The sequence below is a fragment of the Cinclus cinclus genome, chromosome 2, assembly GCF_963662255.1.
Source record: "Cinclus cinclus chromosome 2, bCinCin1.1, whole genome shotgun sequence".
NCBI classification, from domain to species: Eukaryota; Metazoa; Chordata; class Aves; order Passeriformes; family Cinclidae; genus Cinclus; species Cinclus cinclus.
Genome location: NC_085047.1, coordinates 96,052,424 through 96,072,588, shown reverse-complemented (window position 1 = coordinate 96,072,588; position 20,165 = coordinate 96,052,424). Strand labels below are relative to the sequence as shown.

The 20,165-nt window shown below is 36.0% G+C and overlaps 1 protein-coding gene across 3 annotated transcripts in view; it reads left to right on the top strand.

The window, feature by feature from the left end:
* Positions 1 to 5,405: 5,405 nt before the first annotated feature.
* The window catches only part of NLGN4X (neuroligin 4 X-linked), a 108,602-nt gene continuing 93,842 nt past the window's right edge, over positions 5,406 to 20,165 (top strand). For all 3 annotated transcript variants that reach the window (XM_062488008.1, XM_062488007.1, XM_062488005.1), the window contains exon 1: positions 5,406 to 5,877. In XM_062488008.1, the coding sequence (XP_062343992.1) occupies positions 5,406 to 5,877 (472 nt within the window). The remainder of the gene's footprint in view (positions 5,878 to 20,165) is intronic.

The window sequence follows — 20,165 nt, the reverse complement described above, 5'->3', positions numbered from 1 at the left end:
GTTGGGGTGAAGGGGACTAAGCACAAGTCTCAAGGTAGAGCACGAAGTTGCCTCAGGACAGCACTGCCCCACCCCTCCTCTGATCACCTTTCCTCTTGCAATGCTCAGAATGTTTGAGACAAAACATGCTTAGATCCAGTCCTCTACAGTTTTAAACAAATTGCTCTTGTTTAAAAACAATCAACCAAACATACACACACAGACACAGGCCAAAACAATGAAGAAAACACAAAAAAAGCAAGCCATATAGATCCACTTTACTTAATAACTTTCAAAATTACTTATTTCAAGGCGACAAAGGAAATGGAAAGAAGAAAAAACACAGTTCATGTTCTTGGTAAATGAAGTATTTTTTGGAATCCCCATATTCTATGAAATGCATTAAATACTTAGCAAAATGTCAGTATGAGAAGAATCTGAAATTTTCTTGATTACATAATTTGTCAGTTTTTTTCTACTGACTAGCTGGTTGCTCTTACATTTCAACTAATTGAGCTGACTATGTTCTCAGAGTGAATGTCTAATGAAAGGGACATGAGTCTTTAACCCTGACTCTCTATGACCTATGTACATGCCTGAAAAACCCCTTTGGAATATGAGCAGAAGGGAGGGCCAGAGAATAAAAGTAGTGTACTGTTCTGCACCAGTTGTTTTAGATAAAGCCTGAGAAACCATTGGATATCTGCAGAGTCTTCAGTTTTCTGTGTTCATATAATTTATATTTCTGTTTCATTTTCTTGTAACTGTTCATCATGTGGACAAGAGGATAAAAAAATAAAAAAAAAAACACCTTGAAATCACTTCAGTTTTCTGTTCTACCCTGGAGCAAAGAGGACTTCTAAGCCATGTCTTCTATTTCCCTAGCAGCTGCAGAATAAGTGTAGAACTCCTGACAATCTTCTCAGACTGAAAAAGTGGCAACTGAAGATCCTGGAAACCATCAGTTCAGCCCTGGAGGCCTGATGCATAGACTATTTAAGCATCTCTAAGAGTGTCCTGGGGCACAGATTTATAAATAAGAACAAGTGGTATTTCCAGACATACATGCATATTACCTTCAATCTGCATTTTCCTCAAAGGCCATAAATTTCCTTAGCCTCAAATTACACTCATCTGCCAATAACGAAATCATGTATGAATATATGTGATTTCAGATCTCCCTTGACTTTTCTTTGTGCAGTGTGCTGCCAGAAGTTGTCATTTTAAATTGAACATTCTGACTTGGATTGATTGGTTTTGATTGTTTGAGTGAGTGATACTTCCTAACCAGGAATTTTTTGCAAGCAACTTTGTATGCATTTTTCTAATATTTGAGGCAATAAAAAAAAAATGGAAGAAGTAAAACACTATTAGTGATAATAAAGAAAGGCATGACAAGTACGTCTTCCTGTAGACTCAGTATGTAAAGGCACATTAAATAACTGACTGTATACATATAAATGAACGTCAAACTAGTTTTGATATATCTAAAAAGCTTTCTAGAATATTTACAGTTTTCTGTTTAAGATCAATCCTTAATTGAAATCTTTCTGTTTACATCTTCCAAATTTTGAATGATGTATCTAATATCATAGCATAGTCATCAAAGTTCATGAATTAATAAGTAGCATGTCTTCTTCCTTACCTCTCAATGTTATTACTGAAAATTATTTTGTGTGTGTTTGCCTATGTATGAGTACTTATACATTTTACATGTGAAGCTAAACTTAAGAAAATGGTAATTCCTGTAGTAATGTCAATGAACTGTGCGATATTTTCTGCCTGAGCAGGAATCCCACCCTAAACAAGATATTTTTGGTTTTATTGCCTCTGTCTGGCTTCTTTGCCTCAGTGTAATACCAAATCCAGTTGTCCTCAGGTTGCACAGCTCACAGAGCTGATATCTGGTGAAGTATGAAGAGCTGAGTGAAGCCCCCTTTATCCAGCAGGAAATGGTTAGTGACCTGCTACTTACTGACCTATAGCAAATTAGACACACACAAATCTATGGGCTTAGATGGGATGCAGCTGAGGAAGCTGGTGAAAGAGCTTCTCATGCCACTTTAAACCTATTATCAGTAGTCCTTGTTAACTAAAGGTCAGGTTGATGAAAAATTAGCAAATGTAATGCCTGCCCACAAGAAGGGTCAGAAGGATGACCCAGGGAACTACAGGCCTGTCAGCCAGACCTTGATACTGGGGAAGGTCATGGAGCAGATCATCCTGAGTGCCGTCACATGTTATGTGGAGAACAGCCAGCAAATCCTGATTGATTTGATTTGCCCAGATGATACTCACAAATGGGTTTACAAAAGGCAGATCCTGTTTGACTAACCTGATCTCTTTCTGTTATAAAGTAGCCTGGCTGGTGGATGAGGTAAAGGCTGTGGGTTTTGTTTAACTAGACTTCAGTAAAGCATTGGATACCGTCTCCCACAGCATTCTCCTGGGGAAACTGGCTGTTCATGGCTTGGTTGAGTGCAGTCTTCACTGGGCGAAAAACTTGCAGCATAGTCAGGCCCAGAGAGTGGTGTTGAATGGAGTTAAATCCTGTTGGCAGCTGGTCACCAGTGGTGTTCCCTAAGGTTCAGTACTGGGGCCAGTTTAATGTCTCTATTGATGATTTAGATGAGGGGATTGCATGCATCCTCAGTAAATTCAGAGATGATACTAAACTGGATGGGAATACTGATTTGCTGCAGTGTAGGAAGGTTCTGCAAAAGGAACTTGACAGGCTGGATTGACTGAGGCCAGTTCTATGAGGATCAATAAGGCCAAGGGTCAGGTCCTGCAGTTGGGTTGCAAAAAAGCTCCAGGCTTGGGGAACAGTGTCTTGAGAATTGCTCAGCTGAAGGGAATTGGGGGTGCTGTTTGAAAGCTGGCTGGTTATGAACCAGTGTGTCCCCAGCTGGCCAAGAAAGCCATACCATTTAGTATGTCACATTTTTTTACAATTGTATATTACCTCTGCTGTATTAGCTGAGGATTTCCATCATGTTGTCATTTTTGGTTCTCTCCCTGCTGGTAATGTATTATCTCTTGTTTTATTTGTCACTTCCATTTTCTTTTCTTGTTTTGTTTCCTTTTTTTTTTTGGTTGCTGTTTCCCCAGAATATTTTTCTCAATCCATCTTTCATGATCTGGATCACTGTGTTTCCTTCCACCTGGTCAATTTTCTTAGTGCTATATTCCATATTTCCTAGAATGTCATTACAAACTTCTGCAGTGTGGGTGTCAAGGGAATAAGATCTGTTGCTCCTCCATAAGCATAGATTAAATCCTCAGTTGGATATAGCTGGAAAATCTGATTTGTGCTGCATGATCGGTAAAGTGTGTCAAAGTCAGGATGGGACACAGCAAGAGAAATACTACTCAAAATCAATTACCTGCTGTGGCCTTCCATTGTTAAAGAGGGTAGCAATAAGCAGAAGAGAAAGTGACACTTGAGGAGGAATTCTGAGCGACCCGTAGCTGGCTGAACACTCGAGTGCCAGGGAAAGATGACGTGGGGCTGACCATGGGGAGGATGGCCCAGGAGCTGTGGGCACTGCAGAGCTGGCAGGACAAGCCTCTGAACTCCTAAGGCCCCCATTGAGGGTGGGCTGGAACTCTGCCACCACCCAATAATCATCAGGCCAGGCAGGGTGGGGAGTCAGGTCCGAAGTCTACCTGGGGACCCAATGAGGCCAAGATCCAGGGTGGTTTGTGGCTTCCTGCAGCATTAACTCAGGGACTGATGGCACTGGAGGTGCCCTTGGGGACATGAAAATTAGAGTTGGTAATGATTTGTCCTTCAGAAATTGTGCTCAAATTGCGTGTCCTAGGGAAAATGTCAGTAGAAATTTTGTCCCTTCAAAAGTGATATATATCTGGTATTTTTCTGGCCTCTGGTGTTCTGGTGTTTCAACAGTTTTGTGGTAAGAGTGCTAAAATGAAGCAATTGAGGAATTCCAGGAGTTCTGAGAGAATAAAATATCTTTCAAATTATTTTCCATGTCTGAGTCCTGACTGAAAAAAGGACATGCTAGTCCACTTATATATAATTTTGATATATGGATGTGTGTTCATCCTACCAAATAGAAGGTATCAGTGTCAGTTTCCTATAAATTCCTATAAAAAGGAATTTTTTACCTATGAAATTGTTGTCTGTGCTTTTGAGTTGAGTAATGGGTAAAAAGGAAGTGCGTGATTTCTTTGGGCTGGTAGAAGAATGTTGATGTATTTATTTGCACACTTGTAATGGTTAGCATATGCATGTGAGTGACTTGTATTTAATTTAAATTTTATACAATTATTGTATGAATTGCCTTCTGTTTAAAAATAAAAGTTGGAGAATGCAAGCAGGTAATGTTGCATAATTGTAATGCTATGTAGGCCAAAAGCTGACTTAACGTATTGTATCATGGTTTGTTTTTTTTTTTTTTCTTTTAATTTTCCATTGTTCAGTTTGTCAGACATAGAAAAAAGATATGAAAGCCAAAAATTCGTATCTCTTTTTGACTGCTCTCCCACTTGATTTGAACTAATTATGTATTGTAATCCTTGGAATTTCTGAATTAGATGGAGGTGACTTGGGTTGTCATACAGAAAAGAAGTCATGTCTGTGAAAAATACTCTATAGTCATCATCTCATAGCAAAAAGTGATTATCAAATACAGGAAACAAAAGTAATGAATGGTTCCTGTGGGAGTGCAAATAGGCTTAAAAATAATATTCTATTGATTTAGAGCAGAAAATATCCTCAAGCTAGCACTTAAATGTGATACTCTTCCTGAAATCAGAAGTTCTTGGGCTTTGGTTTGGAAGCATATAGAGAAGCAGAAACATTTGTTTTGTGGTTTAACCTCTGAAAGTCTTGTGGCTTCAGGTTTAGATTGCTAAATTTACATATCTTTGGAAACACGTAGCTAACCATGATGTCTACAATTTATAAAACATCTGTGGGCCTTGGCATGGAAGTAGTATATGAATATAATTTTTGGTTTGTTTATTTTTTATTTTAGGTTTATGCCAACATAAATTTGTCTGTTGATTTGAATTGCTTGTTTTCTCTTGGCTGCAGGCTGACTGAGTGGGCTGGACTTCCCTGGAAGGAGCCATTTCACTGGGGCCGTGGAATAACTGTGGATCTCTCACCTCTCATCAGAAAGTGCTGTGTGTTGCCAGGATTAATTCAACACTAAAGTCTGGGATGGGCCTTAAGGGCAAAGACTCCCTTGTTTCTTCTGACATTGGGATTTGTCTACAGCCAGTTAGCTGAGGCGCCTACCACACATCAGCTTTTGGGTTTTTTTGTTGCCTGAAAAAAGATACATTTTCCCTCAGTTCAGCTCCTTTTGACTATTTTTTATTAGTTTCCATTTTCCTTGACTGATTAATTTCTCCTGGCTTTGGAAGAAAGAGCCCTGCTGATGTTGATTTAAATAATGTCGAAACCAATGGGACTCCTATGGCTGCCTTTGATCTTCACACCAGTGTGTGTCATGTTGAATTCTAACTTCCTCCTCTGGATAACTGCACTGGCTATAAGATTTACTCTCATCGATGGCCAAGCACAATACCCAGTTGTTACTACGAATTATGGCAAAATACGTGGTTTAAGAACACCTTTGCCTAATGAGATCCTTGGCCCAGTGGAGCAGTACTTGGGTGTTCCTTATGCTTCTCCTCCGACTGGAGAAAGGCGATTTCAGCCCCCGGAGCCACCATCATCTTGGACAGGTGTCCGCAACGCCACGCAGTTTGCTGCTGTCTGCCCACAATACCTGGATGAGAGGTCACTGCTCAATGATATGCTGCCAGTCTGGTTTACAGCCAATCTGGATACTGTGGTGACATATGTTCAAGATCAAAATGAAGACTGTCTGTATTTGAATATCTATGTGCCCACAGAGGATGGTAAGTACCCTGAGACCCGCACTGCAGTGTGCTCACAGGTTCTAGATATGAGGAGTGTCCAGGTCTTCAAAGCATCTTACTGAGTATCATCCATGTTTTATCTGTGGAAATGGGTATTGCCTCTGAGCATGCACTAGTAGTAATACTTTGTAGATTGAATGTGCTTGTGTGGATTCTCTCTTACATTTCAGTTCAACACCAACCTGCAGTTTGATTGCAAGTGGTGGCCAGGGTATGTCAGCCAGTCTTAAATTTACATCTTAAATACAGCTGAAGTTCATTCACTGGAGAGGAACGGGGAAATAATCATTAACCTGAAGTAATATATTTCCATGCATGAATGGTACAAATATCTCATTACATGCCATTTTTAAAGGAAAATTTGCCTATTTTTTTTATCTGATTATAAAATTTCTGAGCCTACTGTTAGCTTTGCTCGATTTTAATATACAATAGAAAATTTTTATAGTAATTCAGTCAGCCAGGGCTTTTTTAGGATTTTTGTCTGTGAAACTTTTCAATCCATCTTATTTTTTCTTTCACTAAATACAGAATGAAGTCAAGGTGATTTATTATGGAGATATGAACTGGTGGCTTTAAACTTCCATTTGTTTTGTGCAGTACTTTCTCAAGAGGGCTACTTTAAACCACTTTCTATAGACAAAAAGGATGAACACAATTGGTAGTACAGAAGTCTTTGAAGATTTACATGATCTCAGTCTTAAAAATTGTAGCTGTATGGCATGATGAATGTATCTTCGGTAGTTTTGAATAACATTATTTCCTACAGGAAAGAAAACCTGTTATCATCAGGCCCCAAGCGAGCTAAGTCTATTATATCACCAGGAAATAAAAATGCTACTATCACTTATATTTAATATTCCACTAAAACTAGTGCTTTCTGCTAATTAGAATGCAGTTACAGATGCACAACCTGACAGATTTCTCCCAGATATGCAAATCCCTTCACTTTTGCAGAGGGTTCGAGGCATTGTTATTTCTCAGTAACCATTCTCTAAATATGCAAATTTTCTACTTTGATTATTATAATCCTTTTGCCTTGATTGGCTTCTTTACTCAGAATTTCCAAGCTGTCTGCCAGCAATAAACATACCACCTTCTTTTCCTGTTCTCATCAGCTGAAGCAAAAACTTGAAAGCTAAAAATAAAGGAGTAAGGTTTGGGAATACTGGGAGCTTTGTAAACGTAAATACTACCAAGCTACTTAAAGGAAAAGTGTTGTGAAAGGAAAGCTGTGTTTATGGGGGCTCTGTGTGCACTAGGGTGTGTGTGTGTGTGTGTGTGTGTGTGTATATGTGTGTGCCCCTGTGTATAGACAAAGGAGCAGGTCTTTGCAACTCAGTTCTTTCCCCCTTCCAGTCTCATTGGACTCCTTACTCCTTGGATAATAACATTAAAAAAATGGGGAAAAAATTATTTATGTTCTGGATTTTATCCTTCATCTTTTAATTAGTCACTGGGGTAAGCTTGCCCTGAGAAACCATTCTGGGTTAGATTTTATTTGTTCTCACTGAAGGAATATCAACTCTGATAACTCAGTCTTATTTTAGAATCAGTTTTAATAAATAATATGTTCCTCCAATCTAATAATAAGAAAATTCATTTATTAATTAAGGAGTACAGGAAATTAGACATGGAAAATATATGCGAATGTCTAGGAAAAGAATATTTGATGTCAAATGAAAAACAATAAAATATTGTGGGCCGAATGACCAGCAACCTATAACATATCTTGCTGTTAGATTTATAGTAGAAAGGACTGATAAATTTAATTTTACATTCTGTAGACCTTTTTGTTCACTTTTGCAAAAAGCATGGTCTGCTCTTCCTGGTTTTGGATTTTCTGTACTCAAAATAGCATGTAAATGATATCTGTTGAAATACCTGTTGAAAATATAAACACATGCATAAAAATATGTAGCTGAATAAGGAGAAGACAAGGTTTGTATTAGTGATGAGCTGAAGGTAAGGTTGCTCCTATACAATATGACAAGCATTTTTAAAAGATTCCATGGGAAACAAGAAGATTAAGAATGAATAAATTAAGTACACAATGTTTTAATTTTATGTTCTCTCTCTTATCACTTATTAATAAATCTCAGTGGCTTTTTTGGTGAGGAATATCTGTGATCTTATGACCATAAAGATGCTTAAGGGGAGCTGACCTACAAATCACTTACTCATGGGTAGTGTGTCTCCAAATCATTCTAAACATTCTTAAATAGTAGTCCATACAATCTGACTAAAGATTTTATGCTTCATTATATGAATCCTAGGTGGCAAAAATAATCTACATTGTTAAGGAAACAGAACATTAAATTAGTTTTTGAAGCAACATTTCAAAGTGAGTGATTTTGAGTTAAATTCATATTTTCAATTCTTTTTTCAGTATAGATTGATTTAAAAGAGCTTTGAAACTGCTTTCTAGAAAAAAAGGTAGCTGGAATCATCCAACACCCTAAAAAATAAATGCTCTGATTATTAAACTTACTCTGAATATTTTTTTTTTAATTTGGTGAAAAGAATAGAACAATAACTAATGAATTAACTGCAGTCATTTGCAGTGCTTATTTCAAATCAATTCTAGTAAATAAATAAACAAAATTAAGCTCAGGTTTGGGTATTTTTTCATTGTTTTTTTCTTAGTTCTTTTTCAGCATATAGCATGACCTGTTTCTTATTATTTTTGTGATTTGGCCAAAGGGAGACAAATTTTGATCATGTACTTTCAATAAAAGTTTTTCCAAATAAATGCACATAAATCTCTATCTGATTTCAGAATTGCTTCAATGGAATCCTTCCATGGTAAACTAATGGAAGTAAAAGTTGAATACAGTCACTTTAACTAGGTAGATAAGTTTAGTTAGTTATAATAAAATTGTTTGAAATGTTACTGTTTTTGTCTGAACAAGTACCATAAAATTAAGTAACGTATATAGTTCCTTAAATTAGTTTGAGCTTCTAGGTTAAGAAATAAAAATAACTTGTTACACAGTCTGTGTCTGTATTAATCCTAGCCTTTCTTTAGACCCATAAGATTCTGGATTTCAAATGTCAGATAGCAAGAGAATCCTGTCAGAATTTCCCATGTTAAAATGTCCTTACAAAGCAAAAACTATCTTCCTTTCCATGGTCTGTCTTTTTTCATTTTAGGTGAAAATATTATTTATCATAGAAGTCAATACACAAACCTAGCAGAATATTACTGCAATTCTGTCCATGTAGATTTTTATTATTTTACTGTTTTTCACTGGATGAGGGTTTTTTTGGTAGCCCTTTCTTTACATTAATACTTCTATTTCAGAGCATCTAAGGTAGCTGTAGAATTTCACTGTTTGTTTTCTTTTGTGTTTGGAAAGGAAAAAAATTTTCAGCCACTCATCCATTGTGATTTCTTTTTTTTGGGTCATAAGTATAAATAATAATACAGTTATTTCAAAGACACAAAATACAAGCAATAAAGATAAAATCTAGGAAAAATATTTTATTTTATATGTTAAACCTATAATAATAATAATAAATTACTCAGAACTGAAGCAAATAAAATATTTATAGTGAAACCATCATTTTATCCAGCTGCTTTCGAAACATTTGGTTTAATCTTCGGTTTTTTTTATGTGGTTATATATTGTCTAGGCTGCTTTTTCAGTTACTATGAACTGTAATTTTCCACAAGAATACTTGAATGTCAGTTTTGAGGAGGTCATCTAGGGAAATGATATTGAGGACAGTGTGTTTATTATAACTTCAGTCTGAATATGGGTTTATCTAGAGTGGAAATGCTAGATTGAAGAGGACACAGACTGTTAATCGGCTGTGCTTAATCCCTGGCCTTTATCATTTGAATCTGTAGATTCTGAAAGAGATTTCTAACTCCTATCATAACCGGGGAAAAAAGTATGACAAGCAAAAAAGAAAAAAAAACAGAGAAGATCCTTAATTTTTATTTCTTTCATGATAAACTTCAAAATTGCATTAATAGCCAAGCAAGGTTTTAAAAAACAAAAAAGAACAAAATCCAACAAGAATATATATTTTTATGTTTGTCTAAAACCTGCTATGTTAAAACCAAGAGAAAATACTAAAGATTACTTTTTGTTGTCCTTGCTTGATCAATAGTAAACACCTACACTTTTTACTTATTTTGACATATGGATAGAGTGTACATTTTACACAAGTATGGAGCTCCTTATCCACTATGTATCTGTTACAGATTAACTAATGAACTATTTTGCATCTTCAGAGGTTTGATCTTGTTTATTTCTTGTGAGCTCTTATTTCATTTACTTCAGAATAAATACAGCTGAAGTGGCAACAGAAGGTGGGAGACCATGACACTTATTAAGGCTGGATGTGTAGGTGATAATTTTTTTTTTTTTTTTTTTTAGTTCATGGGAACTGAGACTTGCTCAGGATTAGTGATATATTTAACTGTGGACTACCAGGAAGAATATAGTCATGTGCAAAAGCAAAGACATAAACAGTGTTCCTTCTAAGGGCAGTTATTGATGAAATATAGGTGCAGATACTGATTCTGTGTCTATTTGACTAAAAAAATAACAAATTGAAACAAATTTGAGGAAAGTTGATTGAGAATACAAGCCTCAGATTGTCCCTTTTGCATATTATGAAATGTCAAATGTCTGCTTAATATGGATTTACAGCCTTCTTCTTGCCATTGCTGTTGAATTGCAATGCCTTTAACTTGGAAAAAGGGGTTTTAGCAAAATTATACTAATATAAGATAATTGATAAAAATTGGGGTTTTTCTAGTAGTGTGAAGATTAGTTTCTTCATTTTGATGGCATAGAGTGAAAAAGTAAGCTAATCAATGGTGTCTTTGTTACTGTGAGAAACAAGGGGTCATACATAAAAATAGTGTTATAGTGAGCAAGATAGGTGCAATATGTACAACATTTTTTTTGTTGAATTATTAGAAAGTGATGCTATAATAGTAGTAACTTGTCATTTTCAAATAAACTTAATTTTCTATACAATAGATTATTCTAAACTGTATATAGTTTTAGGTTTCAGTAAATATATATCAGACATTTTTCTGGTAATCTTAAAATTTTAATCATCCTAATATCTCTTCACTACTTTTGTAAATGTAAGTAGCAATTTAAGAAATAAGAGTTTCTATTTCAGTTTTCAGTTTCTTCTTCTCTTCAGTTTATTGTCATAGGTTTTGTCAGTGACTGGTTTATTTTTACCCCCACCCCTTCAGTCACTGGTTTGTCTACTTTGGAAAACTAAAAATTAATTATTAAAATGTTATTATCTAAGTGCATTTTTAGCTTATAAAAACACATATAAAATTATCCAGAATAAGAAATATCCTTTTGTAAAACAATTGTACTGCTTTCCAGAGTGAGAAGGATTGATAATAGATAATAATTACAATACAAAATGACAACGTTGGAATTACTGCATATAGTACTAGTTGAACATAAACATACTTTTTAGCATCAGAGATAAAATTGCTCTCCATTGGGAAAGATAAACTCCCTGTTGTGTTAGACTGCCTCAAGCCAATTCTTTTACCGTTAGGGTCCAATATATCCCCTCCTCCTAATCCAGAAATATTGTGGCATCTGTGTAAAAGAAGGAGGCATATGTCTGGCTGTTCTCTGCCTACCAGGATAAAGCTGTGGGTAATCCAGGCCCTTATTTTACATTCTTGCTTTTAACAGTCGCAAATACCTTCTGACACCAAAGAACAGGACTCTAATCTAGATGAAATAAAGTTCTTAAATCCTTAGAGATAAATTCAGATTTAGTTGCTAATTTCAAAAAGCTGTCCTTTCCCCCAGGAGCTGCCCATTCCACAGGCACTTTACAGGATTGCACCCAAATGGCCTTCTCAGGGACTGATATGCAGTGAAGCCTAGCAAGAAGACTCAGCATTCAACATGACTTTAGTTAATCCCAACAGACTTTTTGGCACCATTTCCTAGAGTCTCATCATTACCTCATATTGAAAAACCTGCTAGAATGGGGGGAATGTTCTTTAAAACACAATGAATTAACGTTTCTTGTGCAAAGGCAAATTAATGTTATCCTTTTAGCTAAAGAGCAGTGCCTTTGGAATTGTAGAGGCTGTGCCATTTGGCTCAGTGACACTGAAGAAAGAGTCTTTAGTCATGTGGGTCATGAGGCAGATCAGATTTTACTTCATTTTGTCCACTGGCTTCCACTTGTCTGTTCAGGATGCTTTTTGTTTTGGTTTGGATTTTTTCCTGTATGTTTCCTCAGAGTTTCTTTTCTGCTTTGTTTGGGGGTTTTGTTACTTTGTTTTGTTTTTAGATGCATCTTTCCTCTTCGCTCCCGCGAAGCATGTCTTTGTACGCTGCTGCTGTTCTCTGTGTGTCTTCTTGCTTTCTGTCAAAATTCAAATCAATGTGATACCTGCTAGCACTGAGGCAGTGCCTCTGTCCTAGAGCAGTGCAGTGGGTCCTTGGCAGTGGTGAATAGTGCAGAATATGTGCAGTCGGATCTCATCAGGGTCTTGGCCACACTATTTGTATTACCCTTGATTACCTGTTAAGGCTTTGTGATCTCATTGGCCTTCCTTCAGGTATTTTTTGCATCAGTCTGAAAATTTTGAATGCTATTTGTATCTCTTCATTCAAATTACGATTCAGTTTCCTTTAATTTGCCCATTAATTGCAGGTTCAAGCAAAACTGACACATGCTGAATAGCTCAGCTAAATCACAAGGCTCATAAATCAGTTATATCTGTGAAAATATTTCAAGGAGTTGTACCACATCAATGTGATAGTCACAAGTAGTTTGTCAACTGGGAAAATTTACAATTCTCTTCTACAAATGTTTAGGTGTCTGTAAGATAAATTTTGAAAAGTTTGAAATAAAGCAAATGCTCGTTATTTCCTCCTCGGGATTCCTGCAAAAAAATTGGATAAATGAAACAAAGACAAAAATTTCTCCTGAACATGACAGCTTTTTGTACAATACTTTGGTTTGCCATCGTTTTTAGAGGGAAAGAATATTTCTGGCTTTTATTCAGAGCTTCTTGCTTAGAATTCCAGATACAGTTCTCAGAATGGCATATAATCAATTACTTATGCTTGCATTTTAGGGTAGTATTAGTTGAATGTATTAGTTGTAATCCAAATAGAACAATGGGAAAAAAGGGGAAAAAAAGAAAGTTAATGATAGTGAATTTCATTTGTGTTTGTGATATTACCATCTGAACGAATATGGATGAGTTTATGATCTTGGGGTTTAAGGCTTTTTTAAATCTGGACCTTGCTATTGGTACCCAAAGAGACAAACAATAAGAAATAATAATTATGAAACCATGAAAATGAACTAATGCTTATAGCTATCTGGTACTGATGTGTTAAAAATCCATTATAATAGAAGGAAAATTTTTCTTTTACAGTTCTTGCTGTAGGCAAACTTTTAGTGAAGAATAAATTTACTTCCAAAGCTAAGCCAAATTCCTACATTATATATATAGGACATTTTAATTACAAATAGATTTCTGGTGCCTCATTCCAAAATGCTTATAATTGCTGGGTTGATGTTAAATAGATTTTTCATTGACAGGCTGTGACATGTTGAATCTAATGGAGGGAAATTGCTTTGTGCAGATTCAAATGACTATTCAGTTAGTCACTGATAATGTTTACAAGCCATCATAGCTGGAAATAATGGATATATTGTCTGTTTTATTAAATATGCAATGGGGCAAATGAAAACCCATTCCAAATATATACACTTTGTCATCTTTCAAATAAATTGGTATTAAATTATCTTTTATGTAGTATTTTTAGGGTGGCCAGGAAATAAAAAAAGTCATTCTGCGTTTGTAATACTGCCCCTATGGTAGTGTTTTTGCTGGCTTTTCATGCTTGATTCAGACAGCAGAGGGAGCACAAGTTTCCAGCAAACCTTTTGTTCTGTCCCTGGGAATCACTGAAAGAGACACAAATCATGCTGGTGAATGCAGTAGTAAAACATGCAAACAGGTGCTGGTTTTTACTGTTTAAACGGATAGGAAAGGATATGATTCCACCTTTCTCAAGCAGAAAGTTAATAAAGTTGATAGTATTGATTCTGGTGCTGTGGACTGTTGAACTTATTTAAGGGATAGAATTTTCCATGCAAAACGCGCACTCGCACTGAAAAATTTGCACAAAACAAATTTTTTAAATTGTAAAATAATAAATGTATGGGTGATAAGCATACCACAAATACACTAGTTTTTAACTGAATAATAGTTGCAAGGCATTTAATGGCTAAGCAGTTTCCAAAGTAGAGAACTTGATCTGTTTGGTTGTGGTGAGTTAGTACAAACATTCCTGCTTAAAAAAGCATTGATTTGGTCCTTCCACTTAAAAAACAAAATATAGAGAAAGAACTTTTTTTTTTTTTTTTAATGAATAACATTGTCTTTCCATCTTCTGTTTTATAGTTGTACAGCTCAATCATGTCAAGTGCCAAATGTGTTTTGCTTCTTTCTATTTCACTGAGATAAAAATGTTAAGCATGTTGAAGTTTCATTCTAACTTGAAGCATCTTTCAAGTTTTTGCTATCACTTTGTTGGAAATAACAATATAGCTAAGCTATATTATGTCATACAAAGTGCCAAATTACACAAATGATGGAGGGCTTCCCCTCCAAAATACCTTGGTTTCAGACTCGTAAGGTATCTGATTTGAGAAGACTGTTATTTTTATGGTGTTAAGGATTTGAGGTGCTTTTCTCATCTACCTAAGCCATAGACCTTGTTCTGCCTTCAGGGATTAGATGCAATAGGCTGAGTTGCAATTGATGTCTAGAGTGGGTCCTTTTGGATCAAATCAGATTTTTGCTGTGGTGATGCATAAAACCATCCCTGTGGATTAAGTCCTATGCCTTCTCACTAACAATTACCTGAAATTATACCTAAGTCAAAGAAAATTACACAGACATTGCACAAATGGAGCTGCTCCATGTGACAGTCTCTCAGTGGGAATACTTTAGTGAAAACAAATTGAAGAAATAACTGAATACAAATAAATGCAGTAATGTAAACTTAAAGAGTAGGGTAAATTTCTAAAAGTCATGCTGTACAGTGTATTTAATTTCTTTATTTTCATTCTCACAGTGTTATTCATAATACCTTCGGTGTGATTCCTAGAAGTAAACTGTAGTAGATGGATTAAATGGGTAAATTTTTTATTCTTAACTGTGTCCATTTCCACAATAAACTGTTGAGACATGTTCAAGCTTTATTTCTTCTCTATCCAATTTCTTAATCCCTTGTAACCACTTCTTCTTACCTACTTTGGCCACTATCATTTTATAAATGACTCCCTTTGCTCACTGTACAAAGTAATACTATAAAGTCAGTGTAAACTCTGTTTCTATTTCCAAAAATGGTGTTATCTGGTTATTCTTCCTTATTTATGTCTTTATCAAAGTTGCACACAAGAAGCAGCAGTAGGTGAGAACACATCAGCTATGATTCTTAAATAATTTTAGGAAGGGTAGCTATGTATATATTAGATACGCAGTGGATGTAAAAGGATCAGGCAAAGAGAGAAACATGAAAGAGAATCAGGCTATTAGTCCTTCTGTACCAGTCTCTTTCAGTGGGCAGCTCAGCTCTGCTTGCCAAGCTGCATTTGGCCTATAGGAAAGTACATGGGGATCCTAATGCACCCTGATGTAGTAAGTAGGGGTTTGCTTTCATTTACTTGTTATTGTTTGCTGTTGTTTCTATTTTTCATTTTCAGCTGAACAGTTCTTCCTTGAATTTTAGTTGTCATCATGAAGTACTCACCCCACACCTCGTATATAAATATACCCAGAAAGTATTTCAGAAATTGCAAGAATCAAGGGGAAGGATGATGTTCAGATACTGACTTTTGAGGGTTTTCTTAAGTGTCTGCTATTTAAATGCATACATTTTTATATAAAAGTGCCTGAGCATCTAGGAGGGCCGTGAAAGAGTTCCATCATGTAACACTTATCCTGCTTTAGTTCAAGCAGCAGTTTTCAGTTTTTTGCCCCTTTGAAAGTGTAGCCTGTAATGCTTAAGTTAATTTTCTATTATACTTAAATAAACAAAGAATTTAGTAAGTAAGTTTAGAAAGTATCAGCATGTATCACTTTTTAAAAAATATTATGAAATTAATAGTTTATTCCATTTCTGAGTGCTACTTCTGGATTTGTTGTGAGATTTTTCATATTTTGTCTCAACACAAATGGTAAGATAGAGAGCGTTTCAGTTCCTAAAACTGGTTATAAAACACTTATTTCTGCATTATAAGTGGACCTAGTTTAAGCATTTTTTTCCTTCATGATCTATTAAGTGAAAGTATTATTTATTTTAGCACAAGTAAATTTAATCTTTTTTTCTGTTTTGTGACTTTTATTTTGTTTCTTTTGTAAGCCTAAATTGGAACTACAAACACCTACCACTTTATCTACCAGTTTCTCCATTTATTGTACATATTTACTACAAGGCTTTTTGTTTAATACAGATGTGAAGTAAAATTTCCCAGGTTTATTTTATTATTATTATTTTATTTTTAATAAATTACCAAAACCACTGTATTGCTTAGATACACTGGCACTGAGGCATTTTGAGGTCTAATAAAGACAGACATGAGGTCAATCATCTGTTTCCTTTCTGCATTAGTTTTCCATCTAGAAAATGAGAATCACAGTTTTTTTTCTCTGATTAGGATTAGAAACAGCTGCAAGAAGGCAATGCCTCTGAGTGACAAAAGACTCAAGTTGCTTCCCATACACATATAACCTAAAAGGCTGTATTCCTTTTTTTCTGTGGTGCATAGCTTCTTTTAGGATCTGTCTTATTCCCCTTGGTGATCCATTTATTGGCAGCACTTTGCTTATCATTGAATGATACTGTAATCTCCAAGTAAGACTCTGAAAGCTGTAAAGGGCAATAGATTTGGGAGCCATTGTACCCTGATGAATTTAAATAATTGGGTAAAGAGATTTAAAACTGAGGCATCTAGAAATTGATGTGGGTCACGTACCAATGGAAGATTGAAACCTTGCTATCAAAGTGTGCATTTAGTTCCTTTCTCTCAATATTTACAGAGTAGTCAGAAATGAGACAGCAGATAAAGTTTTTCCAAGAGTTAAAAGGAAATAAGGAAATAAGACTTATGCCAGAAGATCCCAAGGCATGTAAATACTGAAAGATGGGGAAACCTTTGTGACTAGGTACGGCATAGAAGCTCCCAGTGAAATCTGTTTAAACTCAGAAGGGATCAAACAGATTTCTGAGGAAAGAAAAAAGGTTGTTACTAATACATGATGCAGAGTTAATAGGTTTCTCATAGTTTACTGAAAGCAAGAAGTCAGAAGTGGATTTTGGAAGAAAGTATGCTCTTTGCAGATACAACAAATGGCTTGGAATGTTTCTGTGAGTCCTTCAATTTTTTTCATTATCTCTCAACTAATAAAGAAATTACTCTTGAGTACAATATTAAGTGTTTGCTCTAGTAAATCTTCCAGATGGCTATGGTCTAGCTGACATAACCCTTATAGACCATTCTGAAACGAAAACATTGCATGACCTATAAGCCCCCTCCAGAGGACAGACCCAATGGGATATGTACTTTTGCACTGGGTGCAGAACGTTGGGAACACCAGATGCATTCTAAATGCACAGAATTTGTTTAGTGCAGTTTTCAATCAGCTAAGATCATCTAGATCAAAGAACCTAACCCATACTGACTTTTTTTATTTTCTTGTGACTGCTAAACCATCGAGGGAGCAATCCACTACCTTTGTTTTCAGAGTTGAATTCTTCCAAGACATTATATTTTGCATGCAGCATGCTTACTTTGTGTTGAACTGGAATATGTTGGGTTTGTATATAACCAAGGAGGTGGTTATTAAAAATGTCCCACCTTTCCCCAGTTCCCATTACCTTAATAAAGCATGTTGTTGTGCATTCCCTAGCTTTATTCCTCTGATCAATTAGCTCTAATCTGGTCTGTAACCTTGACATGATTCCACAGTCTAAATGCTTCCATGGAGGATGTGTCCCCTTGCTACTGGCAAGTGCATTTCTCCATCTTCCCCACAAATTCTAAGGACTGAAAAAATTTCAAACACAATTGGGCTATTGCAATATATGAGAGCTGCGTGAGTTGACTATGCACTTTCTTAGTCTATTATAAATGCCCTGGCTTTTAACCTGGCTGTAAAAAAATACATTAATGGAGGACGGTTAAGCTAATGGATTTTATCAAGGTTTGTTGTGAGTCTAAGGCACACACACTGTGAACAGCCAGTTTATCTAATGTGTTGTAATGGCAATGATTCACACCCTGAGAACTGAAGCCTGTATTAGCTTTAGTAATCCAGATGGCATATGAATATGTAATTGGTAATTTTTTGTTAGCCATATCTGAAGACAATATGAACTACAGAAACAGAATGAAACAGTGAGGTCTGGCACCCTTGTATGTTCATGACTATAAAATATCATATTGGTCATGTTGAGCACCACCCTCTGTGACACATTGATAGGCAAATGAGATTTTCTGGGGTTATTTTTAATCAATAATGTGATTTTATTAATTTGGAAATCACGGGTAGTTTGTACCTGTTCTTTGCTGTGTTCTTCATGGAAATTTTAGACCTGCATTTATTAACACTTCTTTTTTAGCAGTAGAAATTATAGACACCCTTGGGAATTTTTCATGAACAGTCAAAATGCACTAACCTCTTTGCCTGATAATTGCTTTGAAAATTACATTCATATTTGATTGACATTTCCTGCAAAATTACCTGTATACACTGATAATTTGCATTACACTTCAGTAAACCCTACTGCACAATAGGGTAGCATAGATAAGCTCTCAGGGTAAGAGAGATAAAGGCAAACTCTACATTTTTGCTGGGAAGTTACATATCTTAGATAAAGTCACTGACTAAAGAAGTTATTAGAGAAAAATAAAATGTTCCTTTATTCTCTTACAAGGGCTGTCAGTGATTGAGCTTGGAGGAAAGTATTTTAAGGAAACTGATAGACTTCACAAGTCTCCACCTAAAGGAAAGCTCCTGTTAAGCACAGCAGCCCTCATGGGAGGAGTTGTAGGCTATGTTACATATATAAGCACTGTATTTGTTTTCTTAAGTCCAGCAGACAGTAAGTGGTATCTTGTGTAGTATCGGCTGTCAGAACATCCAATGAAGGAATACCTGATATCTGCCAAGTCATGCAGTGTGCCCAAGTGAAATACTTGGGCTTAATGATGGAGAAAGCTGCTTTGGGGAGCAATCCAAAGCTCTGGCAAGGTGGGGAAATGCTAACAGTTAGCAAATGGTCATGACAATATGACTATATATGTCATGACAATATATGACATATCTCTAGTTTGGACCTCGCTGAGCAGGACTGATCTGCTAGACAAGGTTACTAAAGGAGGAAGCAGCAGTGACAGGAAAAAAAGCAATTTTCACCATCACAGGAAATCCTGGCCTGAATTCCTACCAGAATAAAGAGTACACAGAGAGCATCATTAATCCTCTCTGGTGAGACTGGACCGTGGAAAAGTAGATCTAAGCTGCTAAAGAAAGCCTACATTTTCCCAGAAATGACAGTACAGATACTAGAGGACAAGTGGATAAAAACAGTTGCACTAGGATACAGACATTTCATTATGACCTTTCCCATTTTCTTTTTCTTAAGCAGCGCAGAATCGTAATTATTTCTTAGCTACGCTCCCTTTACTATAGCAATCTCTGTAACTTTTTCTTGTCCCCCCTGCCCTGTTGTTGTTGAGCAGGGGAAAGTTCCAAAGTTTGTGAGTGCTGGCCTTTCAGGTGCTCAGCTTCATGGTTTCTCACACAAACCTGTAGTTTCCAGCCGGCATAAAAAGACCGGGAGAGCAGCTCAGACTTTTTCCACAGGCTTTATTATCGTCTGTGAAGGGGTCAGGCTACAAATCCAAAGATGGGGGATCACACATGTACTTTTATAGGGTTTGGGGGATCACAAGTAAACCAATGGAAAACAGGGTTAACACATTTTGGCCAACTACATTATCTTTCTTTGTTTGGGACAACCAATTATAAAGAATCAAACCTAACTGATAATATTCTAAAAAGATAAGAAGAAGAGCTTGCATTTTTTCTAACATGAGTCATTCTAAGCAAGTAGTTTTTCTTATGTCAAAGAAAGTTCCAGGGGGCCCTCACAGGGGTAACTGCAGAAGGATGCGTCTCCTCTACAAATCTTGTTTTTTTCTCTGCAAATAACATACTT